This window comes from Anomalospiza imberbis, chromosome 13 (assembly GCF_031753505.1).
Source record: "Anomalospiza imberbis isolate Cuckoo-Finch-1a 21T00152 chromosome 13, ASM3175350v1, whole genome shotgun sequence".
In the NCBI taxonomy this organism is placed as follows: Eukaryota; Metazoa; Chordata; class Aves; order Passeriformes; family Viduidae; genus Anomalospiza; species Anomalospiza imberbis.
The window spans coordinates 14,223,582-14,250,642 of record NC_089693.1 but is presented as its reverse complement, the minus strand read 5'-3'; the positions used below and the strand labels follow the sequence as shown (position 1 = coordinate 14,250,642).

General features: G+C 39.3%; 1 protein-coding gene across 9 annotated transcripts in view; it reads right to left on the bottom strand.

Moving 5' to 3' along the window:
* RNF111 (ring finger protein 111) overlaps positions 1-27,061 on the bottom strand; it is a 46,713-nt gene that overhangs the window by 7,736 nt on the left and 11,916 nt on the right. For 3 of the 9 annotated variants that reach the window (XM_068204066.1, XM_068204069.1, XM_068204065.1), the window contains exons 2-10: positions 25,158-26,053; positions 16,312-16,438; positions 14,469-14,632; positions 11,606-11,803; positions 10,425-10,744; positions 9,343-9,592; positions 7,097-7,448; positions 4,265-4,390; positions 3,489-3,615 (exon numbers count right to left, since the gene is read on the bottom strand). In XM_068204066.1, coding sequence (XP_068060167.1) covers positions 3,489-3,615; positions 4,265-4,390; positions 7,097-7,448; positions 9,343-9,592; positions 10,425-10,744; positions 11,606-11,803; positions 14,469-14,632; positions 16,312-16,438; positions 25,158-26,034 — 2,541 coding nt within the window. In that variant the 5' untranslated portion in view covers positions 26,035-26,053. Of the gene's footprint in view, positions 1-3,488; positions 3,616-4,264; positions 4,391-7,096; positions 7,449-9,342; positions 9,593-10,424; positions 10,745-11,605; positions 11,804-14,468; positions 14,633-16,311; positions 16,439-25,157; positions 26,054-26,744; positions 26,815-27,061 lie in introns of those variants that run through there. The other 6 variants (XM_068204067.1, XM_068204068.1, XM_068204062.1 and 3 more) reach the window with 6 other exon arrangements.

The window sequence follows — 27,061 nt, the reverse complement described above, 5'->3', positions numbered from 1 at the left end:
TTTTTGTTGTTGTTTTGAGGGGTGGTTTTTTTGTTTGTTAGGGGTTTTGTCTTTTCTTAAAATATGATACAAAGATCTCCCTCAGACCAAGAAGCTGCGGGTTCCCAGATAAATTAAGGAGTCTTTTCAAGGCTTGCATTAACTCCAGAGATAATTATTACACCATACCTAGCAAACTATACCACTCCTCACTCCTGAAATTCACATTCAACAGGACATAATTCAAAAGGGCAGAAGAAACTGGAGTCAAGAGTCTGGGACACCATACCCCATAATAAATTACAGGAACTGCCATCCTGCGCACTCTGATGTGGCAAACAGTGCTAGAACCCCAAGTCAGAAAGCCTTTCATTAACAGTGCCAAAGGAGCAGCCAAAGGAACCCAGAGTAAACAGAAATAGAAGTGGCACCTGACAACAAACACTGGTATCAGAGAAGAACAGAGGAACAGATAAAAAGCCTTTGTGTCCTGCATCCTTCTTTTCTAATGATCCATTAGTTATGCCATGCACTGATCTTGAGTCTCCCTAAAAATAATCAGGGAGCAGAATGGGCATTTGTCTAAAATGGATTTCATTCAAGAGCTCTATTCTCCACACATATGTGGCCTTAAAACAGTAACAAACACAAAGTCTAAGCCGTGGTCACAAAGTAATTATATTAAATCAAGGAGGGAAGCAGCCTGACCTTTGGACACAGACATGAAGAACGCTCTTCCTAACTGCTTTTAATCTAGGACTCCTCCTGAAACAACACTTAAACAGGTAGACGTCTCTTCAACCAAACTAGTAGAAAAGGAGATTTTGTTTCCCCAACCCTCTATTTGGACTGTCAAAGCTGCTGAACACTGATTATCTTCCCCCACATATCTTTATCATTTTGTCTCCCTGAGGATTAAAACTGCAGTCTGCATTCCAGCACTGAGTAGATGAAGATTTGCTTATCTGCATATCAGAAACTGATACAGAGTACTAATGTCATTAAAGCTCAAATAATCCATTATGTCCTTTACAGTCTGGAAGAGGTTTCAGTACTCCACATAAAAAAACCACACTGCCAATTGTGCTGCAAGCCATTGCCCAAAGTGGATTCAATACTAATGAAATTCCTAGCTGAGTGACTGCATCAGTTACTTTAAAGACAGCTCCCTCTCAAAAAAAGAACAGTTTATGATATCTGCATCAAAAAATGTGACTCATGAAATCTCTATTTAGTACCCTCTGTACTTGAAGAAAGCACTCCTTAGAACATCAACGACTTTGCAGAGGGACTCTAATCACAGTTCAGCCTCTCCTCCTCCACCCCGTTCCTAAAGTTACAAAGAAAAAAAACAGGTGGCAGATGCAAATAATCTGTTGCCTAAAACAGCACTTTTGTTTAAAATTCAGTCAAGTTTGTTGATGAAAAACTTCACTGACTACTTGCTCTCTATTCAAAATAAGTTTTGCTCACAGATCCGCTGTATCCTCACACACGTGAGAAGAAAACCTGTGACTTTCTTTATTGCTATAGAAGGGGTAGAGTCATCATCAAAAGGCATTTGTAATGCTTTGAACTCATTGTATATATAACTTCTAGCAGAGCTCTAACCTGCCTTCATGTTCTTCTAGTGTGGGAACACACTTTAAATTAGTCTAAGACTCTACACCACTTCAAAGGCACAGCGCTCGATCTGAGCACAGCAAGGTTCAACCAGATCCCAAACACTCGAGCAAGTGCTGCTTGGAGCACTCTGCTCATGATCAAACATGCTGTCAGTGCACAGCGTACAAGGCCTCAAAACACAAACTTCAGTTTCACTCAGCCCCTCATTAATTACTGTTCTAAGGATCAAATACCCCTACACAAACACTTGCACAAATTTCTGTAGATCCTTAAAGGTCCTTATTTCATCTGCCACTTTTACCAATTAGAAACTGCAGTTGCCAAGAAGAAAGGCATAAATCCCTAAAATATTTTATCACACACTCAGGAAATACTTCTGAATATTCTCTATCATAGCTTTCTTTTCCTCTACAGCATGGGGTCCCAACTACTTGCTCACGTAACATTTTAGCTGTAGGAATTCCCCAATTAAAATTAAAATACAATTAAAAGTTTCTCATCACAATGTAATATAAGGATCATCTGAAATCCTAAATTTCTAGAAACTTCACAGTGATAATTGAAGTAAATCCTACAGATTACTTATTAGCTCTGATAAAAATGAGCTAAAACAGGCACAGATTTAACTTGTTGCCTGCTAACACAATTACAGTTCCCTGAACTATTAGGTGGGAATCTAAAGCAGCTGATGTTATTGTTACAGTACAACACATTAAATAAATACAAGAATGTAAAGGCAGTTTTCATCCACTTGAAAAAGCAGACAGCTAACTGAAGAATGCAGAAAAACTTAATTTGAAGAGATGATGGACAGGAGAAGGTTATGCATTAAAAAATCTCACTGGCTACAGTAAAATACCAAATTCTACAGACAGCTTTAGAAAGTGTGTCCTAAGTATGTCAGCAGCACCCATGAATGACCAACCCTCATTTATCAGGGAGGTACTTAAGGATCATCATATCTGGTAGTTAAAGAGTGAGGAACAAGCAAAGCAAGACCAGACTGGAGACCGTTCCTACAGTTTGGTTGTAAATCTACAGTTCAGGCCCCAAATGTCAATTCAGGCTACTAACAGAGGAATTTTGAAAGGATGAAACTTGCAGGGTTTTTTTTTCATTATAATTTAAGCATTCATTTACAGATGAACTCACAATTTTGATTAGATTAACTAGCTTTAAGAGGATTAAACATTCTTGCTTGACCACACAGAAACACTAAATATACTCAAACTAAATTTGTTTCTCTGTGAATTTTCATTAAACAAAATTAAGAAAAATTTTAACTAAACCGATAAGCATTCTTTCAAAAATACTATTCTGTAACAAGAGTAAAAATATGCTGGTTTGTTTTGGTTTTCTACTGCAGATTAAAAACTATTATGTGTAACAGGGTGTGTGACCTTACTGCCACATTTCCTGCAGATTATAACACTTCATGCTACAAAATTATATACTTGATCACATGGAACTAGGTTGATGAATAATAAATATTCTTTGAAAAGAATCAAATCTGTAGATGGAATTCTAGTTGTGTGTATACACACCTTAAAAAGAAAGAATCAGTGCTAATTCTCATGCATTGGGTAGGAAGTTGGTACTTTTAACACTCCAAAACTCAATCTAAACTTTAAAAATCAGATGCAGAGGGTCAATGCATTGCAATGCAAGTGACAATTCAAGTATATTTCATTTTACAAGAGCTGAAGTTAGAAATACTAATGTCCCTATACTGTCTCCTCTTACTACACAATGGGCCTGCTCAGGCTCCCTTGTTGGGAGCAATACATGGACAGAGAGTGAAATATCTTCAGTTAAGCACTTAGCAGCAATTTACACACATCCATTTTCCTTACAAACAAAATCAAAATGAGCTATCTCCTTACCATTAGAGGAAGAGCCCCTATTTGCAAGTGATGCAGTCGAGGAGGTGCATGGTAGTGGGCCAAGTGAGGATGCAAGGGCCCTGGAGGGTAAGTAGCTGCAGTCACACCAGCTTCAATTCCTAGTTCCCTGTCACATGAATGAAAGTGGCATTACAGTAAAGGAACAGCTTGCCTCCTGGGTACAATCCCACTGCTTTGGAGAGCCTACAACATAGTACAGCTACAACAACAGTTTCAAAACATTTTTTTTAGCTGTATTTAAACTTTGCTGAAGAATCTTCCTATCATAACTAAAAGTTATTTTTAAAACAGCTGTGAAGATTTAGTATGAAAAAAATCTAGACAACTCCACATTTCCTGAGCCCAGTAATATTATCCATGTGGAGTCTTCCCTGCAGCACGTGCTGTGGGAACAGCAGTTGTCATGCATGCACCTCTTCACTAATGGCCAAAGTATTTTTTAAAATAATTAATATGTTGTGGAACATAAGTGCATGTGTCATAAGTGGGCCTGATGCAATTGTAAATAAGTTCAAACAAAGAGGGTAGAAAATATACTAGTCTGTACTACAAAACCTTAAAAACCACTAGAAATGTATTTAAGATATTGAGTACTCCCAGTAATATCTCAAAGCCATATCAACATCTACAAACTTTAAACTACAGGTGCGTGCAGCAGCTTTTAAAACCACAGCCAGCATTATCAGCACTGTGATCAGCACATAATGGTTTCCTGTCCAGAGTCCCAAGGGCCCAAACAGTGTCTGACTGCTCACCAGGCAGATCTCTCCGGAGCTTGTCGAGGATGGGAAGACATAGTCTGAGGCACATGGATGTGATGCCCATGACCATAATTAGGATGCATTCTGTGAGGATGTGGAGGAGGCCGCTCGTGAGCACGTCTATAACGACAAACAGCCACAATTAATTTCACATACTTTTTAGTATGAAGAAACCAACACCCATAACCAAAATGTTACAGACCGAGTGCCTTTAAAATAAGAAGCTCACCATGCAGTATTTAATTTCTACTTTAGATACAAGTTATCAATTAAATTAAACACAGATTTCATATTCAAAACCAAACCAGCTTCAGCTACAGTGACCTGCCCTTTCACTTGGCAGTCATGACTACAGAGACTGAGAAAGTGTTTAACCCTAACCTCAAAGGGCAGGTAGGAAAGGGAGGGCCACGTCACAGTCATGCTCAGATTCAGCGTCATTCACAGCTCTGCTGCAGATTATTTCTAGTAAAACTATACTAGCAAGAGTAATTAGGGGAAACTTAATATTCTAATCAGAGGACATTATTCTTGAAACATGTTTGCATCACAGCTCAGGTAAACAGGGCACACAGTTTTTATCCATGCCAGCTGGTACAGAACAACTATGGATTTGAAAAAAACACTTAACTCCTGCTGACCAATTTCTGTTACTTTTCTACTTCCACTTTACGTACTTTACCACAGAAAGAAATGGATTAGGATTTTTTCCATTGCTTTCATTGCAAAAAAGATGGTTTATTATTCAACCTAAAAACCTGGATTATAGCAAAAGCAGTATATGTTCTCCAGGTTTAGAACCACCTTAAACTACCTGACAAAGCAGACCAGACATTTTGTAAATTTACACGTCTAGAGATATTTAACAGTAAACTATGCTAATCACTGTAAAGTGACACCTCTCCAGAGAAATCTGTCAAGCTTGCATAAATTATGTGAGAACTGTTCATTTTTTGCAGTGGTACAGACTAACATGGGAACAGACCTATCAGCAGAACATACTTGTAGTCTCACCTCCTTTCAGTTTATCAAGTAACTATGGAGAAAAATCTGGAATAATACAATTTAATTTAAAAAACGAAACAAAACAAACATAGCAAAACAATTTCCATAGTTTCATGAAACCTCATCATGTAGACTCATATTCCCTAAACCGAGTCTTAATCTAAAAGAAACATCTTTAAATTATAGAAATAAAGTATAAATGTGAAACTCCTAGGCTGTTCATCCCACAATCTTTATTGGTGAGTAATTAGACAAAAAATAAACAGAAAGCCCATATGTTATACAGATGCACAGCACCTTGATACATAACAGTGAGAAGAGGGCTCTTAACTATTCTCTACTTCCAATCCTGAAAAGATACTATATTGTTGGACAGGAAGGATACAAGCTAGACTATTATTCCTTAGGGTATTTGTAGAAATGAAGAATGAAACAACATTAAGAACACTTCAAGATTTCAGGGCACAGAACTGAAGGAACTGCAAGCCTGCTGGCAGCCTCAAGTCTATATTCAGTAACAGAGCAATTACACCAGTTTCTGCTTGTCAGAGTACAATCTGATTTCTAGGAGGCTGGGCCAAGACACCTATAAGATTGATTTTACACATAACTTGAATGAGAATTAGAGGGGTAACAAAAAAGACCAAGGGCAGAACAATTCCACAGAGTTACAAACCAAACTATAAGAAGAGAAATAGCACTGAGCAAACCGGCACTGTCTGACCCAAGCCTGGTGACTTCAGAGAGAATGTCAAGGAAGAACTTACTATCAACATTTGCCTACAATTTCCTATACATGTTCATTTTTCTATACAAATTCACTAAGCTGCAGAATTGCCAATATTCACAACTCATATCCCCAAACTACTGGAAAATGTCCAGATCTGATAAGATAGCTAGCAGAATTATTTTCTGCTAAAACGCTACCTTGCTGTCTCATAGCCACTGGCTTCTCTGTCATGTGCCATTTGTGGGCAGTTACTGCCTATAGACACTTAACCTGGATAACCTGGAAACTGCCTCAAAAGCTGCAGTTAAAGCAGAATCCTCTTTAAGCATTAACTTCTAAACGAGTTTCAAGTTAGTTATGAGTCAAATTTGTATAACAAAGTTAGGAGCAACAACTAGAGAGCTCATTCGTGAAATTCTCTTAGATATTTAAACACATTACCTGCAGAATTAAAACAATCTCAGCTAATCTGTGAATATGAAGCTACTACTGACCTGCTATTTATTGATACTAGTATCAACAATCTAGTTAAGCAACAATAGTAGCATGTCTTAGTAACTACATTGCAACATTGATCACATTCTCAGCCTCCTCTTCTAAAGAAAAAGGCATAATAAAGATATGCAAGTATCTAATCTGAATTAAACCCAGTATATGGTCCCTTATGATAATTTGTTCATTTTATTTTAAAGTATTGGTTATACAGAAAGAATCGTAGCTGCATCAACAAGGCAAAACATGCTGTCAAGAGACATTTGACCAGAGTTTACAATGTACTCTTCAGGCTGTGGAGCTTGAAAAGGAATTCCTGCTTCTTATCCAGACAAACGGGCAAGAGAAAAAAGCTCCCCTTATCTTCCATGCCCCCATCATGCCTTACCTGGAGAGACTATTGAGAGATGTAATGGAGCAGGGTCAGTCCTAATGCACGTGTGACTGTGACCATTTGTAAAGACACCTCTTACCATGGTTCAACACTAACAGTTCCTAACCATGCAATTACCAGTTTGAGATTCACATGCAACATTTTACAAACCTGAGGGAAATGAATTTTATGTTTAGATATTGTTCTGAGTACATTTGTGACATACGTTGGGTGTTGCATCATTCTTCTTCTCTGGACCTCCATCCTCTGGATCACTTCATGAGGATGTAGCCTCTGCGCCGGAGGTGCTGTTGCAGGGATGTGATGGGATATTGGCTGGTGTGTTGCAGGGAGATGCTGTGGTATTGGAGCAGCTGCATTGGCTAAGGGATGAGTTGGTGGTGGAGGTGGAACAGGATGAGAAGATGCATGAGAGGAGATTGAAGGATGAAAGGGATGCACTGGATGAGGGATAACATAATCCACTTGAGGTGGAGGTTGTGGCTGTGGAGGAGGATTTCCATGAGAGTGAGGACATGCAGAAGCTTGATGGTGAAGAGGTCTGGTCAAGGAAGCATCTGCAATGAAAACATAAGGTGCTTTTAATTTGGTCAATTGCAGGCTTTGACTTAAATTTTTTTAAGAAGTATCTTCACACAGGCATTTCAGTATTATTACATCAGTTTAAACAGTAGCAACATGGGAATATGTGTTTATGCAACTTTTTTAAAAAGTGATTTGAGAAGTATACCCGACAAGAAATCTGCGTTTTCTGCAGCCAAAAGCATTCTGTTTTCCAATACTGGCAAAAAGAAGAAAAAAAAAAATCTGTGTAATACCAACTGGGAAAGGTACATAGAAAGGTCTGGGCTGGAAAGGACTTCAAAGATCACCTTGTTCCAAGCTCCTGCCATGGACAGCGACACCTTCAACTAGACAAGGCTGCTCCAAGCCATGTCCAGCCTGGCCCTGAACACTTGCAGGGAGGGGGCAAACACAGCTTCTCTGGACAAGTTGTGCCAGAGCCTCACCACCCTCACAGAGAGGAATTTCTTTCTTAAACCCAATCTAAATCTACTCTCTTCCAGTTTAAACCCATTCCCCTGGTCCTATCGCCACATGCCCTTCTCAAAGGTCCCACTTCAGCTCTCCTGGAGCCCCTTTAGGCACTGGAAGGTGCTAGAAGGACTCCCGAGAGCCTTCTCTTCGCCAGATTGAACAATTCCAATTCCCTTGGCCTGTCCTTGGAGCAGAGATGCTCCAGCCCTCTGAGCACCTTCACCTCCACAGACTCACTCCAACAGGCCTGTCCTTCTTGTGCTGAGGAGCCCAAACCTGAAGCACTATTCCAGGGGGGGGGTCTCATGAGGGAGGAGTAGGAGGACAGAATCCCCTTCCAATATTAAGTTACATTTGTTGTTTAATTTTTAAAAGTTTAATCCCCGTCATTCTGGGTTCACTATTCTATTGAGACAATAAAATAAAAAAGAAATCACAACCAAACAAATGATTCTGCTAAAGCAGATTTCAGTGGGGGGATGGAACAAGGGACCAACCAAGGAAAATGAAATAAAAAGCCAGTGCTAGAATTGAAAGGAGATGAAAAATATTTTAATAGCAAATCCAGGTTTGAAGTCTCAATATTATTATGGCCACTTATAAAGAAAATATTTCACCTTTACCGTGGTCCTGTTCAAAGCCCCCAACTGTTTAAATTCTTTCTAAATCTGTGTTTGCAAGGCCAGCTCTAGGATCAATGTGAGCAGGCTGGAGTGTTCCCCTGCACTGGCTCAGCAGTGCTCACAGGGAGAATGCATGCACTGGCTCAGCAGTACTCACAGGGAGAATGCATGCCCTGGCTCAGCAGTGCTCACAGGGAGAATGCATGCACTGGGGCCAGCAGTACGCACAGGGAGAACGCATGCACTGGCTCAGCAGTGCTCACAGGGAGAATGCATGCACTGGCTCAGCAGTGCTCACAGGGAGAATGCATGCACTGGCTCAGCAGTACTCACAGGGAGAATGCATGCACTGGCTCAGCAGTGCTCACAGGGAGAACGCATGCCCTGGCTCAGCAGTGCTCACAGGGAGAATGCATGCCCTGGCTCAGCAGTGCTCACAAAGAGAATGCATGCCCTGGCTCAGCAGTGCTCACAGGGAGAACGCATGCACTGGGGCCAGCAGTACGCACAGGGAGAACGCATGCACTGGCTCAGCAGTGCTCACAGGGAGAACGCATGCCCTGGCTCAGCAGTACTCACAGGGAGAACGCATGCACTGGCTCAGCAGTGCTCACAGGGAGAATGCATGCACTGGGACCAGCAGTGCTCACAGGGAGAATGCATGCCCTGGCTCAGCAGTGCTCACAGGGAGAATGCATGCCCTGGCTCAGCAGTACTCACAGGGAGAATGCATGCACTGGCTCAGCAGTGCTCACAGGGAGAACGCATGCCCTGGCTCAGCAGTACTCACAGGGAGAATGCATGTAGTGGCGGCAGGACGAGAGCGAGGCCTGGGGCGGCGGCTGCGGCTGTGCCACGATGCCCGAGCCGTACCCGTCTATGGCCAGCGCCTGGCTGGGCCCGGCACCTGCCTGGTGCCCATAGAGCGCCGTGCGCGACGAAGAGCCAGGACAGCACGGGTCAAAAGCCGACGTTCCGTGGAAAGCGCCGCTGCCGTGGCTCCTGATACCACTGCTGCTCAAGTCTACTGGCAATGCCTGCTGCAGAAACAAACCACCTTTTTTCTAGCCACTCTTCAGACATTGAAAGCAAAGTCACATTCAAACATAATTTTAAAAAACTAAAAATAAATACTACCACAAGCAATTGGGACCCAAATTTTCAAGTTGTACGGCTTGACTCTGGAACATTTTTTAAGTATCGTTAAATTTCTTATTCCTAAATTCATTGATCTGGTGAGAGAATAACTTCCTTACATGAGATTCTGTAAAAACCAACCAAACAAAACCCCCCAAAAACCCCCACCACCCCCAAAACGATCTAAAAATCTCAACTAAAACCTCTACAATTGGTAAGTAAGACTGATGGGTCTACATACTGTAACTTTGCACAGTATTGTTCTTTCCTGTGACTGTATTGTTTTACAGCTGTGATTTAATTACTGAAAAAGTCATGAAATCAATGCTTTTAGAGGAGCAACTCTTTTATACTTTTCATATACAGAACATTAGACTTGATATTTTTTTTTCCCCCTCAAAGCAGCTCAATGATTTGCATTGCAAAACTGCTATGATGGGCAGAATATTTCAAGGTAATTATGTTAGGCTTGCTATGCAGCCACTCATCTTACAGCCATGAAGAGGTCAGCTGTCAATGATTACTTGAAGGATTATGTCTTTCTATAAAATTTCAGGGTTTTGTATTCATGTATATTACAGCTGAATTTTCCCTTTTAGTTCCCTTCTATAATGCCTGGTGCAGAGCAAGAGAGTAATTTATAATTCGGCATCCTTATCCTATTCTCTCCTATCTGGAACAACTTGAAATCCCAAGTCACAAGGTGTGATTGTGAGTCACAAGGATTAAACATGCCTGCTCGTGGTAACTGGTGCCAGAACTGCTGCTTGCTCCACACGGGGCGGGCACAGGAGGAGGCCTTTCCACAGGGCAGCTGGAGTCACTGAACGAAGGAGACAGTGGGACAGCTGGGTGAGGGTTGTGGTGGTGATGGTGGTGATGCTGGAAGTGGTGGCCATGCTGCTGGAAGCAGCTTGTATGTGGGTGTCCCAATGCATGATGAGTCTGTGAAGGTCCTCCACAAGGAGAATGCTGGGGGCAGCACGATGGTAGCCTTGGCATGGCCGGAGGGCCAGTTTCCAGTGTTGAATTAGATGCAGCTCTTCTTATTTCATCTTGAAGACAAAGTTAATATTGAAGTGAAAGAAATTAGTAAATCTGATCACTATAAAGCAGTGTCTTAAACAGAAACAAAACACCCCATACCTCACAATTAAGTATTTAACCAATTGAAAACCAGAGCTAGACTATAACAAAGCAAACTAGATACAAAAAGTAATATTTAGCTATACCTGCTAAATGAACCTAAACTGAATGGTTCAGGTGGAAGCACTCATTGCTACCACTGGAGGACATGAACTGACACTTGCCTTATTCTACAAATTTAAGGCACGTCATCAGCAGGGAAAGGAGGAAAAAATTGTTCCTGTGGTCAGTGTGCAGAGACCTCAAATTCCTGTGCAGCTGTGGTCCACTCAGGTTAATTGTCCCTCACCACACTTGCAGACAGGGCAGCTTTGTTTCAGTGATGTCATGAGTGCTCTCTGTATATACAGCTCTATGCAGGTCTGTATAAATGTGCTCCCAGGGGGTTATCCACAGCAGGAGATACACTCAAGGAATCCAGATACATCCTTCACTTACTTACAACACACATTGAAATAACACCTCTGTAACACTCTGAAATGAGAGGCTTAATTCTCAGTGAACTACATTCCACCTCCTCAAAAAGCAAGGACGTGCTTTGTTCTGTATAACCAAATCATTCCAACAGGCACAAGCAGAAGGCTCCAGCAAATTTCCTGTATCTTTATGGAGAGATCAATGGTCTTTTTCAGATTCCTGTCCTCTCAGTTTACTACTGTTAGGTTCAATACTAGAAGTTCACATGGCATCTAATTTAAAGAATGCTGGTTAACTTCCTCTACCTCCCTTGTACTCGGAGGCAACACAACAGCTCAAAGCTTATTCTGTACCTCCAGCTGAAGTGCCAGCAGTGCTGCCACTGGGGAGACTGGGAGTGGTCTCTGGTGCTGCAGGGGGCTGGCTGCTGGAGACATTGGCAGCTGCATCAGAGGCCTGCTCTGAGGTAGACGTACTGGAGCTGGAAGTGGAAGCAGAACTCACGACCTGCGGCTCCACTCGAGCTGATGTGGTTGGCACAACTGTCGGCTCTGGAGAAATAAAAAAAGTTTTCATGTTCTTTAAGCTTTAAAAGTTGCTGAGGCTTTTTTATTGTTGTTCCTGCTTTTGAACTATTTTACTAGACATTCTCAATTCTGGCCTTGCCAGAAGCTAAGAAAGTCAGAACACAAAAACCTGACAGGCTTGTGTGTGGAAAGAAAATGAAAATTATCTTTTTTTCTCTCTTGTTTTTTTAATCTACTCAAGTCTTAATAATTAACATAAAACCAATTCTCAGCCAAATCTGACATTTAAGTTTTATTTACTGGATTTAAAAAAACCCTACTATAAAAGAGATTAAATTACTTCAGTACTTTATCATAAAAACACTTGCTGATATCCTCCATTAATCCACAGGCAAACTACTCTATGATTAAGTATTATCCTTATAACTTTCTGCTGTCTATGAAGAACAGAAAAACTTTTAGATCACTCACCAAGAATGGCATAACACCTAAACTAGCAGTACTACTTTACAAACTTCAACCATTCCAGATGCATAGTACTAAAGGCTTTAGCAAGATAAGCTTGGTTTCTAGTCTCAACACATGCTAAAAGCAGATTATCAATATTTGAGACTTCTCTTAAAGGTAGATATCTGTTCATATTACATACTGCAAAGCTAACAGCGAGCAATATATCCTGGAAATCCAAAGCACTTAATGAGTCATGTCCTTTACTAGATAATTGTAAACAAGTTAAAATTTAAAACTATACTTGATGGCATAATTAGACTTTAGTTTTGAAAAAGACTTTGACTATAAGTTTGAAATTTTTATTAAGTAAGGAAAGGTAATGACATGACTAAGAATGTAAGATACCATAAAAGGGAAGATTATCAGAAACAGCTCAAGTTTTTTTTAGTAAAAACATCTGCAGGGATATCAGGGGGAGGAAAAGCATCAAAAAACTTTAAATACTTCCTTTACACAAAGTCTCAAAATAAAATATGAGTAGTTTTCAAGATTTCTCTCTAGTAGGAGTATCAGCAACTCAGTGAGCAAAGGAATAAATGTATCTTCTCTCTCGCAAATCTTCCAACTCATCACATTAAAGAAACATGACCTGATATCTACATTTAAATTCCTCTTACTTTTAACATGGCCTTCCAATATACTAATTTTATTTATTTTATGGACGACGTTTTGGGTGAAATGTATTAATGTTTAAATTGAGAAAACAAGAGCAACTTTACAGAACATGTATAGCCTACAACGCGAAGTGATCAGCCAGTGCTCAGGCCAGTGGCCACCCTGAGTTCCCTCAGGCTCAGGTTCCCCACCAGCCCTTACAGACACTTCTGATTCTCCCCTGCCCAAAACAGTGAAAAACAGGGAGCTTGGTCCATTGTCAACTACTAGCTAAGAGAAACTCAGTTTCTTAACACACTGTCCAGACATTAGCCCCGGAAGATAGAAGGGGATAGGATCCTTATGCTCAGGGAAGCAGCCAGCCAAGTTTTAAGACCAGTATCTTTGATGAAATAGGTAAAGTTGGGATAAACTGCACAGCTGCCTTTTACAGTGTTAATTCAGAAGTCTGATCATTTAACACTACTTCATGTGTGAAATTTGATGCATAAACCCAAAAATAGTACAGTCCTTAAATCCTGGAAGGTTCATCTTAGGCATTTCCTCTCGAAGGCAGGAGAAACAGCCAGTCTTTAACACACACATTATGGAAGTGTATTTTAAAAATAACTTGGTTTCTGAAGACAAGACTAAATTCTGTAATATGAATTTTAAGAGAAAATTAAAGCAACAGAAACCTACAGTGCACCCCTTCAACAACAGAGCTGTTGGGATATTTCACAGTAAATCCCTAAAAAAAAAAAAAAAGAATCTGTACATCAACTCATCCTCTACCTTAAAAGCCATTAACCAACCAAAACTATTCTCACGCCTTTCTGACTCTCCATCCCGTCCCAAAACCCAGGACAACTTGAAGTGTTAGATATTGCAAGGCAGTAAGCTTGCAATGCACTCAGTGACAGAACCACAACAGGACAAAACTTCTGTTCACATTACAAATAACATGCACCCAAGAAATCCCCAAAGCCACTACTATCTGCAAATATAAATGTGCAAAAACATACATGAGCTTCAGTTTTTCCTTCTCCCAATTTTTGGATAATTGATAAGTTTCTCTTACGATCTTCGGCAGTAATAGACTTATTAAGTGTCAGCAGGTTTTAATGTTAGGAACAAATGAAAGGTTACAGCTTCAGAAACCTAACACACTTTACTAGTTTAGGGTTGGGCTTTTTTTCTTTTTTTAAAAGTTATTTTTACTTCAAGGCCTGAAAGAACAGTCACTATTCCAAAGCAAAGGCAATGATAGACTTTCCTTTTATAGTGCTACATTGAAGTGCATATTTTTCAAGAAGTAGTTCCAACCTGTTCTGTAATTTCTGCCTGGTGAGTCAGCCTAAGGCACACACCCAAGGCAGCTTTGGAAGAAAAACTGCATCTTTAGATCTAAAAGACCCATTGAAAATGACTAAATTTTGAAAGGAAGGGCACAAGAGGATTTTCTGACAGGCTTGGAAATCAGATATTCTCATAGAAGGGTACCTTCTATCTGATGCAATTAACTCCAGTGCCCTTACACTGTCCATCCTGCTCCTGAAGAGATTTCTCTGACAATGCAACTTACCATCTTCATCCACGGTGAGGTCCACGACTTCGGCTGCGTTCTGCCTCAGGGGCTGGATGACAGTGGAGATCCTGCTGCGGGAGCGCTGCTCCGGCGGCCGGGCAGCGTGCGAGCTGGAGCTCGCTCCCCAGTGCGATCTCGAGTGGCCGAGCGCAGAACGAGACCTTAACAGAGGGAACACCTTAGCTACTGGCCTGCATTTGGCCATCACTGATTTCTTCTCCTCCTGTCTGAGGAGGTACTCCTAGCTAGGAGATTTTTTACTATTAGAAAAGCATTTTATTACATTGAGATATCCCGTGACTCCACTTTCACCAAACACACTTACAAACACTATTGCAGCCTTTACCAGAGAACACAACAAATGCTCAGCATGGAGAGTTTAAAGGTCTTTAAACCACGTCCCATGTACATGCAGCTATTTAAAAAAAAAAAAAAAAAAAATCACTGTGAAACCCTACAGCCACAGCCAGGCAGCAATTATAGCTGAAGTTGTTTTAGCTTTGTAAACAGGAATTGAAGAGTCTCCAAATCCTATACTACTCCTGTGCAGTCTGAAACAACAGGTCTATAAATGATGACAGACCTATGAAGACAAACATATATAAACATTAAATACTTTTGCATGTTAACCTGTGACAGAGTACTCTGAGAGGATAATTTTTATATTTCAAATTTCCAAAATGTCTTGACTGTGTAAAATCTCTGGACCTTTCCATCTAGTATTATTTTGCTTCCTCTCTTCAGAGAAGAACCACAGCTTTTTGTGATACTTAAACTAAAATGCAATGTGGCTTAAGGAGATCCTAAGCCTGTAACCATACCTAAGGAAAGGGATGGCTTTATCGCTTTATTATAACATGTAGCACCCATTCTGTTCAGTTTAGCCATGCAAACCCTGATACTCAAGACAATGATCTTTGGAGTGTGTATCCTCTTTGAAGCATACAATCTTTAATTGAGGGAACAATATTTTTACAGTCTTGTATTTATCATTGCACTCCCAAAAAACTTTGACTCTCCAGTATTTACATAATTTAAGTGGCTCTTATTTTCCAATTTGGAAAAACAATGTACTCAGACTTCAGAAATTCAGAAGAGGAAAATGTGAAGAAAAGGGAATGACTTCACTAAAAACAAACAAAACCCACTGCACAAATCACCATGGAGCTACTGCTGTTTTGGCTGTAGCACTGCAGAAGGTGAGGGAAGAAATAATTAATTTTTTCAAGTCTTAAGACTATTACAGAAAACACATCTTATTAATGCTAGGAATATACAAAGCTGTTTATTTTTTACAAGCATCTAGCTTTAGATAGGTTTGAATTTGAAGTTTTCTTCAAGGAACTCCACTTTAATAGATTCTGTAAAATCTGAAAATTTGGAACAAAACTTCCAGAGATTCTTGGAAGAACAGGAAAGCATATACAGCAGCAGCAGCTTCAAAAAAGTAGGCTGCTTTCCTGAGAAATGTGCAGCTAATCCCTAGACAGTCAACTCAGCCTACACATGCTCTCTCTAGGATCTCACCGTGCAGCTGTGCTTCCCCCAAATTCTGCACATCAATCACACTAATACAGCCACCTCAACAAATCCAGATGAGTTCAATTCTAAAGCCCTGGCAAAGCTGTGCTTCGGGCTTTTTGTCATTACTTTTTTGGGGGGTTCAGGATTGGGGTTGTTATTGATTGGGTTTAGTTTGGTTTGGTTTTTTTAAATCGAAAATGCATACTGTGCATTCTGGTTAGCAGCGACATGACCTTATGGGCTTTTAATGGCACAAAGCATTGTGACAAACCCAGAGACAAGCAAAACTTTATTAATACAAAGATGTAGATCTCACCTGTAGTTTTCACCAACTGTGACAATCTCCACTTCACTGTCTGTTGAGGTAACATTTATTTCTTCGTTAGCAGTGACTTGGGGAGTGGAGGATGCTTCAATCACCACAACATCTTCATCAATACTTCCTGATCAGGAAAAAGGAAGAAGAAAATTTCTATACTTCATTTATACTTCATTCACCAACTGTCATTATAAGAGATTATTTTTCATAGATTTAAAATACATGTAGGCAGAGAATTCCATGGTGTATGTCAAAACCTTAGGTGCAACTGTCAAATACACAACCGAATTATTAAAGGGAGCAATTCTGCTGTAAATACTGAAGCAAAAAGAAGGAAGAAGACAGAAGACAGTGCTGGCTAGGTATGCAAGCGTGCATTAAAAGCATTCCAGTTGCAGTGAATTTTTTTATCTGTAACACCAACACAATTCAGTCATTTAATATAAAAACAAAACAAACTTCCAAGCTAGCAAAGCAGTAGTGGTCTGTTACCACTAATAGCTTTTTAAAAAATGTTTTTATAGGTATCCATCTCACAGTTAAACATTGACAACAGAAGAAAAATTATCCACCAACTAGTTTATAACAAAATTAATCTCTTGGTGTTTATAAACACCTTTGTATCTAGACTTCTTGTGGAATTTACAATCTCTACTAGACAGAGGAAGATAAAATTAAACTAAGAATGATAAAAAACAGTAACCAAAACCCCACAAAAGAGACAAGTTTACTTAGGAAACAACTTCCACTTCAGGAATAACAGTTATAGTTCCAGCCTAACAAGCAGACACATGAAATATTTCTCTAGAGCTGCAACACTGGCAGTGACAAGTCTGAGCTATCTAACAAGACTTCAATTGAGCTATGGATTATTCACTGAGCACCAAAGAACTAAAAAAACAAGCTGTATAGCTTAGAAATCACTAACTATCATTTTGGTTTCTGCAAATTGCCTCAAGGAAGTGCTTGAAGAATTTGGTCTCATTCAAGTCAATACTTCCAACCTGTATGCACTGACTGTTCTCAGCTGCTTTACCCAATTACATGGTAGGAAAGACTGCTGGCTGAAGATGTACAGAGTGATGCTTCCAAATACCAATACTAACAATACTCTAGCAATCGGAAGCACTGTGGAACAAAATTAGTTCTCAAAACGTGCATGAAAATTTTGGGGAAAAGTGCAAATACTGCAAAGTCTAGAAAACAGAAGAACATTCCAAAACTGAAAACACCAAAAGGCCAATTACTGGGAGTGAAAGGCAGCAGCTAAAGCCATCAGCACATTCAGAGGAATGTAAACATTGTGCCTATGGGGCAAGCAAGCAAGCTTCCTTACACAAAACTACCTCAGCTGCCTCAGACAAAACCACCTGGCCAAGCAGCTGGGGAAAGGTCCCTGAGAAAGCCCCCAGCTCTTCCTTCTACCTTCCAAAGCTGCACTTCTCTGAAATACAATACATTTGAGAGCACTCCTTAGAGTCCACATGTCCTCAGGCTCAGTATTCAAATTTACAAGAGGTGCAAAAGTAGAAAGATTTAGGCTTAAGTTACTTTAGAAAACAACCAAGTTCTCCTTGAGGACAGAATCATCTACCATGTAGATCTATACTGAAATTCACCCAGTGTGCACCTCTACTGAAATTGTGACCCAAGCTTAGCTCATGAAAACCAAAGGGAATTCTTAACTGAATATTTACACAATTCAGACACCTTTCTCAATGTTCAAAAGCTCATTTTATTCAATCATTTTTTTAAGCACTCCTTTAGCTGAGAGGTGATTGTACCAACTACACTAATCAGACTGTAAAAAACATCAGGACTGGTACTGAATAACCAGGTTTTGTGACTTCCAAAATAGCAAATAAAATCTTTAGGAAAACAGTCAAAGTTGCTCCAAGTAGGATACAGCATAGACATAGTTCAGACATATGCAAGTTCCTACTGTTCATGCTTCTGAAAACACCTTCCTCAGCCAAAAGCACAAACTGATGAAGTTGTCATCCCATGAAGTACTTTCCTGCACAAAGAACCAATACTTTCTTCAAAATTAAGCAGAGAAGCAACTCCTCTAAACTATGTAAATACTTAATTGTTTTATACAGTCCACCACGATACATTATAATTCACTTTTTTCTTTTAGCACATACCAGTCACTGGCCAGTCATCTGTCTGTAAAGAATTTCAAGCAAAATTTAAAGCATGAATACCTTACACAACAGTGCATCCCCTGACTGACTGAAGCTGTAAGAAGCCAGCTAAATCTGGATAATTACAGAGTTAACTATACTATTCCTACAGTTCCTGAGGGTTATCTCACTTCAAGAAGAGTCTGGACTGCTGACAGCAAAAGTTACACAGATGTAAGAGATGTATTTTGTACTACTTTCAGAATAATACCTATGGCTACAAACCAAACAAAATCATCCTCCTGCAGGCACACATAATTTCTCTGTCATCTTCTGAATCACAGAACACATCAAGAAAATTATACTCTAGTTATCTGTGAGTAAATTAACCTTCAGGCCACCACTGAAAGACTCAGTCTGCATTTCAAGTGAGCTACTTAAAAACAAAGCTTCTCTTGAAAATCACAGCAAGGATTTTAATAGTTCCCAAAGAATTTGAGTGTTTTTTTCCCTTCTCACATCCACAAATAATATTTCATAGTGCACACAAGACACCAAATCTCAGTTTGCAAGTTTTGCATTTCCCAGTCAAGACCTTTCAACAGCCATTAGTAATTAAGTTTTGTATGTGACTATTAATCAAAAATAATCAGTACCTTTTTCACATAAGTTTTTCCCCTCTTTTAAAAGCCTTTTTTATGATGGAAACCTAGTGCTCAGCTGGCCTAAGGGAAGGGATAAACTGCACATGCTTGTATCCAAACCTGAACATGTGTAAAACTATAATTCTCCCTTAAAAATCAAAACACACTCTTGTCCAGGCCTTACCTCACAAAGACAGTAAATCTGTCATAATAAAGTGCTTTATTAAGCAGAATATAACTTTTATAATAAAATAAATATATTGGACTCTCAAGTCCAATACTTAGATCAGTAAATGACATTTTCCCTAGAAAGTTGTAAGATTACTTCACAGCAGAAATTGCTATGTGCCAGTGATAGACCAACTTGCTGCTTTGCTGCTTTAGAATCAAATACTTTAATAATCCAGAAGTTCTAAGCAAGAGACTAAGTTTTGCACAGTATAAAATGTATAATATATATAATTATACTACTATTTAACTCTAACAGACCATGGCATAATTCCAAGATTAATCAATTATCATCCCAAGTACCCCATCAAGGGCACAAATAACACTGGTCTAATACTCAAATTTATGTTTTGCTGACTGCTGTCATTCTCAGAGGGTATTTTCACATCTGTTTTGCAATTAACATGGGTTTAACCAGTCTGAATATTACATGAAAGATAGTAAGCACATTTCACAATACACAATCTCAAATGAGACAGTCTGATCAACTCTTAAGTGAAACCAGGAGAGATTTAAAATCAGCAGTCAAGTTCCAGTGAGAGAGATGACTTATTCTGAGTTCCAAGCTTTCACTGGATCAGACCAAGAGCCCACTCAGGCACATGTTCTCTCTGCCAGCTGCAGCAGGCAAAAAAAACCTGTGCAGAGTAGAAAATTCAGGCTACAAATTTTAACTAAAAGCTCTAATACCACCCAGCATCCACAACAATGTCACAGATGTCAGAGCACACTTTCTTGTCCAGTCATTGCTCATGGACAGCTGTCAGTCAGTGTGTTGAATGTGGGACTATGTGCCTCTACAGCCACTTATGCTCGTGAATTAAAGATAATGACTTGGATATTAATTCAGCTTGAAATGAATAATATCCTGCTAGTATTGATGAGTACTGTCTCCTTTACCTCTCAAATGCCTTGAACTAGGTATGGCTGGTAGCCTGCTCTGAGCCTGTCAGTGTAACACCACTGTACGCGGAGCCATCCTCTGTGACTGAGCTGGTCACGTATCTGTGGCTTTGCTCTCGTTCTCAGGCTCTGAAGGTCCTGTGAACCAAGCAGACAGACCAAACACATTTGTCCTTTCCCTCCCTAAATGTCTCAAGATTCCTGGGCGCCAGGATGATCACTCCCTTCCCTGGTGGCCTTGAAGGTCCGGCAGGAGGCCAAACAGGTGCTGTTGATGAGCCTGCCACAGCGCAGGGGAGCTGACAGCACCCAGAGCACTGGCCAGAAAATCCAGCAGCTACAAGCCCCAAGTGGGAACCTGGCCCCCTCCTGTCACTGGTGGCAAGGGACACCTCTGTCATCATCTGCTTCCTCTGAGGATTGAGTGAGTGAATCATGCTCTTTTATATGGTTTTTGAGTCTAGATTATGATTGTTAGGTCGATAAAGCAAACCACATGATAAGATTTGACCTGATCTGCAGAGGGTCCAGGTGATTAGAAATTTTAACTTGGTGGTAGCACAAATTTTGTATTATGTTACTTACAGATTGTATTACATTGATTCTACTTATAGAAATCCAGTGCCATTCTACTCATAAAATCCTGCTAAGAAAAGAAAGAATTGTAACTCAGATTTAGTGCTGTCAACATTCTGGCAAGAACCTGCCTGTTCCCTTAGGGTTGTGTGATGACAGTTTTTTTTGTACCTGAGACTTACTTGGAATACACCTTCCAATAGCTGTGCATGATGGGAAAAAAATTCCAAAGCACACAAATCGCTTAGAAGTCTGCACCCTGCTGGAAAAGACAGTCAAGCACAGTTTAGGGGATTTTGTCCAACTGTGAACCATGCTAATTGAAACCTGTACTAATAATTCTTAACCTTGTACTAAAACCAGTCCTGTGGGCAATGCCACAACAAGCCAATTCTACAAATAGCATCTTTTCAGCACAGAAAGCTGCAGCAGGTCTGAAGTGAATGCCACACTAACTTCTATTACTGTAGCTATTTAAAGCCCCAATTCACAGCAGATGGATTTAGCAACACTGATTAATATCCACTGCTCACAAAGCCAGGTGCTCCTTTCCTCACCATTTCTCAGTTCTTCTCCAGTAAGCAGCATGGTAAACAGGATACTTATACCCTTCTTTATCCACTAATGCTATTGAGATAAAAGGTTGGAATTATGAGCTGCATCAGTTGGTGTGAGAAAAGGACTGCATGCTGTAGTTTGTAGGAGGGATTAAGTAACTGAAAAATAATCAACTTTAACAACAGGCAGCTCACTTCCACTTAATACCTGTTTATCTTAAACCTGTTAAAATAATCTAAGCATGAAGCAGTATATGCTTAACATTTTCACCAACCTCTGGCTTGTAAAATATTGAGTGTCTATATTCAATGGTTTTTTTGGGACACAGACAACAAATGTTAGAGAATTAAGACGACAGTAGTGAATAAACATTGTCTTATCATTCTAAGCAGCTTTGAACAAAATTTGGAGCAGCTTCTCATCAGTATTACATTACAAACCTGTCTAGCATTAGTTGCTCAAAAATATAAAACAACATGTCAGATCCTGAAAGAATCGTAAAGTTATTAGGTGAACAATTTGAACAATTTGTGACAATGCAAAACTCTACACAGCTTCTTTTTTCTAACAACACTTTGCAGTTTTCTAGAGTTCTGCTTTATTGCCAAATCAGAGTATGTAAGGTTAAAAAATTGTTCCAATTTAAGATTTTGCTATATTTCCCTCCACAGACTGCCTCCAAAGGGCAGCTCCAATCCTTTAGATCCAAGATGAAAATCAAATACCTGCAGAAGCAGAACATTTGCATTACAATATAGGAGATGCAACAACAGCAAAAGTTGAATTTTGCCACCTTTCACAGGCAAAGGTGGAGGAGGATTATTTCTGTTGGTGTGTACACAGGGTTAAAGAAAAGATTCTGCACTACCTAAACAAAACACAGAATCAAAATTCATGTCTCCCAGCAAAAATGTTGCTGCCTTCTGTCATTTTAACTGCAAGCCCAATATTGTAATTGAAACCAACTGATCAACACTGCAATTAGAATATACACCCCTGTAACCTACACACCTGCACCTTCAGCTGTAAGGATCATTAAACTCCACACAGCTGGTTTTATGTTGGCCTTATGCCCCCACCTCCTGTCTCCCCTGAATGAGCTGCAGCTGCCCATCCCAGATGTAATGAGAACAATGCCTTCTATGGCACACAGTTGGTACAACAATATCATCTAGTCCCAGGTGTCAGAGTGTACTGTTCACACTCTCACACTCCAAAACCACAAGGTTTCACCAGAAGAATAGCTTAAGCCCTAACAGAACAGGAGGAAAAACCCCATATAATGCTATTTGTTTATTTGGTGAAGGTTTTGTTAAATAAAAAAGCCCCCTTCACATCTCCATTAATATGATTTTTCCAAATTAGCTAAGTTAATTTTATTAATTATAAGAACTTACTAAATACTTCTTTGGTTATAAAGGTCTGTTACTTTCATTTCTTGCAACAATCAGAAATAAATGGTTTTCAGAACAGTCTCAACTAATTTAACTTACTAGTTCTTTAAATGCACTGTATCTTTAGTTAAACATTAACATTCAATGCAAAGAAATATTTTCTGCAATATCCTCAATAAAAATTGCTATTCAGTAGGCTACAAGACTAAACACATCACTTTGAAGCCTGCTTTTTAAAAAATCCGTTATTATCACATCTTTTTAAACTTCATTTTTTCCCAATTATTATTCTCCTTCTTCCCTAAGTCTGTCCTCTAGCACCTTTACATGTATGCCCCTGGCCTCATATTCTTAGCAGAAGTTATTTGTCCTTCAGCACACTGTAAATTCAGCAGATATGTGCCAATGTAAAGCAATTTTCCCTAACATTAAGAGGCTCGTGTAGCATTACTATCAATACAAGCCTTTCCTCATATAGAAACCCCATCATGCTTGCTCACTATACAGAGAAGTTGCATAGCTTTTTTCCAGCTGGCCCCATTTCTGTCCTAATTAACTCAATAACCAGAAATGCCTTATATAACAGCACAAAGCTACAAAAAATGTTAATCACATTTTTATCTTGCTAAAAATAGGACACTTTCACAGAGGATGTCTGCTCAACTTCCCATTATATCTGCAATGTAAACAAAATGCTCAAAAGCCTTTCCATCAATATATATTTCCACTGGAAAAAACCCCACAGTATTCACACACACACTAAGCCAGAATTGCTTTTCAGCTCCCTGCAAGTGCTGGTCCTGGAGTACAGGCAGGAACGATAGGACACAATCTTTAAAGCAGACCTTCTTTCAGTTCCAACTCATGTCAGTACTCTAATCTAAAATTACTGGTCCAGAACTAAGAGGTTTTTTTCATTCATGACATGAAAATAAACACTTTCATTAATTAAGAGTGCTTTTTATGTAGTCTAAAAATTAATCCGTTGGACTTTTCCACATCTGTGTGGAAGGAGAGTTGTTATTGATCCTACATCATTTTAGTTACATAGAACTCCACCCTCCCTGAAAATGGTAAGAAAGCACTAATTTGGAAACAAATGTTTTAACACAGTTTCTCAAACTGGCTTTTCATATAAGTGTATGCATATCCCCATTATTTATTATTTACAAATCATATTCTTCAGTATGGTTACACATGCATGTCAAATGTAACTTTTTTTAGGCCTAATTAATGTCTGTTCCCAAAAATATGCATTAAGATAATTAAGGCTGTGCAATAATTCTTCTGTTTCAGAGTTATATATGCCCAGCCCTAGCACTGCATAAGTAAGACTTTCACGTTATAGGCTTTACTTCTTGTATTTAAACATCACAGACATTATTTCCTACTGCAATGAGTAACAAGCAATAATCTAGATTTTAGTACTCTGGTTCTGCTCAAGGCATAAATTCTGCCCTAATATGAACATTCACACTTTTCTTTTTTAACCTGTCCTTTTATTTCCAGCCACATTTTCTTAGAGGAATGATCAGCACAGCCTGAGATATGGTTTCACTTATTAAAACATATTTGTCACACATGGTTGCACAGATTAACACCATGCTGTGTTCTATCTACTTCCCCATGCTCTCTAAAAAGCTGAAATAAAACAGAATGCACAACTACTTTCACTTGGCAAATTTAACACACAAGGAAGTCCAAAAAAACTGCCAATTAACAAAAAAAAAACCCCACAACAAACAAACAAACCAGGAAAAACACCCAAAACAAACCAAACAAAACAAAAATATCCCCCAAAAAGTCTTCCTCCAAGCACTCAAGGATTCAGATACTGTGACAAGACATATTAGAAAAATAGCTGTGTAAATCAACTGCCTTGCACTGAGTTTATCTGGGTAAAACATTTGGTATATATACAATACTTTTCTTTCATTAGCTCAGTACTAAAGCTACCTTCAACTGACTCATATTTCAGCTCTTATAACAATGGACTTTTTTCTTCATATTTTTCTAAATTGTCAAGAGCAGTTAAATATTAGCAGATATTTCTACATTCTGAAAATAGAATTATTACCACAATCAGTTCAAAGCTAAAATTTTTAACACAATTCAACCGCTAAAACAATAAAAATGGATCAACTCAGCAGCATGTGACTAAGACTGAGCAACCTTCCACTGTGTGCTTTAGAAGCCATTAACTTTTACATTCAAGATTTTAGATTTGCTATAATTCTACTCTAAGATCTGAATGTATTTCTCCCATCAAGAATTTAGGTTGCAATGTTCACAGTACTTGCAGTAAGTCTATCTGTAGTATTAACCTCAAAAACTGCTCCAGAGGACTTCTACAAAAGCCTGTTAGACATGACGAAAGGTAACTAACGCAAAATACCTCAGGAATTTAGTTTTACCTGAAGGAACAGCTGTGCTATTCTGGTGGTTTTCACCAGGTGACACAAACAAGTCTTCCTCCCCTTCAGTAGATGAACTGGAAGAAGATTCAGTACTGAGATCATTCTCACTGGAGCTGCTAGAACTGGGGAGTAAAGCGTACTTTCTTCGAGCTAACACTTCTCGCTTTTTCCTCTGCATTAAAATTCGTTCTTTTTGGTTCTGTGTCCGCTGTGATGAACTTGTTTTCACAGCTCTCTTCCTATATGGAAGCCTTCTTAAAGAACTGTTGTGAAAACAGGGCCTTTTCATCAATAACCCGGGTACAGAGTCTGCCTCAGTCCTAGGCCACTTTTGTGACCTTGCACTGTGAGTTCTACTTGGAGTATTCAACACTGCCTGAGGGTGTCTCACAGGAGCATCTTTTTCTTCATCAGATGTTACTGTGTCAGAGTCTCCAAAATGCAAGCTAGATGAAGGCGATGAGATACAGTCACTAAAAGAAGAATCATTGTCTTCACTCTGTGTTTCTAGATGCTGTCTCAATCCTAAGATTCCTTTATTTTCTTTATCAGGACAGTTTTGAGTGTATGAAGGACCAGCCTGCTGGCTCTTACGTTTTTTTCGCACCACAATACCTTTTTCTTGGTCTGTATGGTTGCCATTCATGTCCTTTTGCTTTTGAGAATCACCACACAAGTGAGAGAACTCATTCCCTACTTTACTGGCAATCATCTCAACTTCTGCAGTGAAGCTTTTGGCCGCCCCAATAGGCTCAGTGTTCAAGAGGATCCCCTTCAGACTCTCCTGTCTCTTTGGTGCATCAGAAGGAACTTCACTCTTCATATCCGCTTTTAGAGTATAAACTATATTACATTCAGGAGTCCATTTAGACATGGAAAGATTTAAGAAAGGCCTAGAAAACAAAACAGATAAGCATCAAGAAAAGAAGCATTTGATTTTTTAAAAAGCAAAGCTAAAATAAGAGAAAACCCATTTACTGCTAGGACTAATCCCCCAGCGGGAATGGCAAAACAACAGTAACCAAAACACAATTGTTTCAAAATATTAAAAATACTCCTTGACAATGTATTTTTTCATTAAGACAGAACTCTTTAATTTGCATTGAAGGGAAGTTCTTATGGTCAGTGAAAACATTATCGCTCTCACACAGCAAATACTGGTCTATGTCACCTGCAAAACCAATGATGTCTGCTTCACTGATACTTAAGCATGGCAGTTACAGGCTACTGCTTATAGATGTTACCTGAGTTTTGGCTAAATAGCTCCCACAGCCATCTACTAAAATGCATGCTTATTAAATAAGGCCTGTATCTTCCCCTGCAGCAGAACACATGGACAGTAAATACTTCAACACAATACACAGGGTTGTATGGCGTCAGTTGAGCTATAAAAGTCAGTTACTTAGAATTCATTGTTCTTTTCTGACATGAAAAGGAATGAAACATGAGAGATTTTGAACTGTTATTATTTTCGGGCAAAGCAATAAAAATCCATTTATTACCTTGAGTCTCTTTTAAAAACCACCACACATTAGCAGTACAGTGTACAAAGCTATTTTCAGTCCATGTACTTTTGACTCTTACCCTATGACAGAAACTGAGTACATCACAGCATATGTTTCATAGCAGTAGCTATTGGGCAGGTTCCCCTCCCTGCAAAAATATAAAGCTGCCAATGTATAACATTAGCCTCAAAGAAATACTTTTGTACTGGAAGACACAGACAACAGTAACCTCAGTAATAGATCCATGTTCAATCTGTTTCATCTGCCATCTCAGCCTTTGGTTTAAATTCCCAAAAAGGAATGATGAAACAATTTGGTTCCCGCTGTGGTAACTATTGGAACTCTATACTGTAACTAATATCAGCGGGGTTTATGCCTCAGCTGAATAGGCTATGG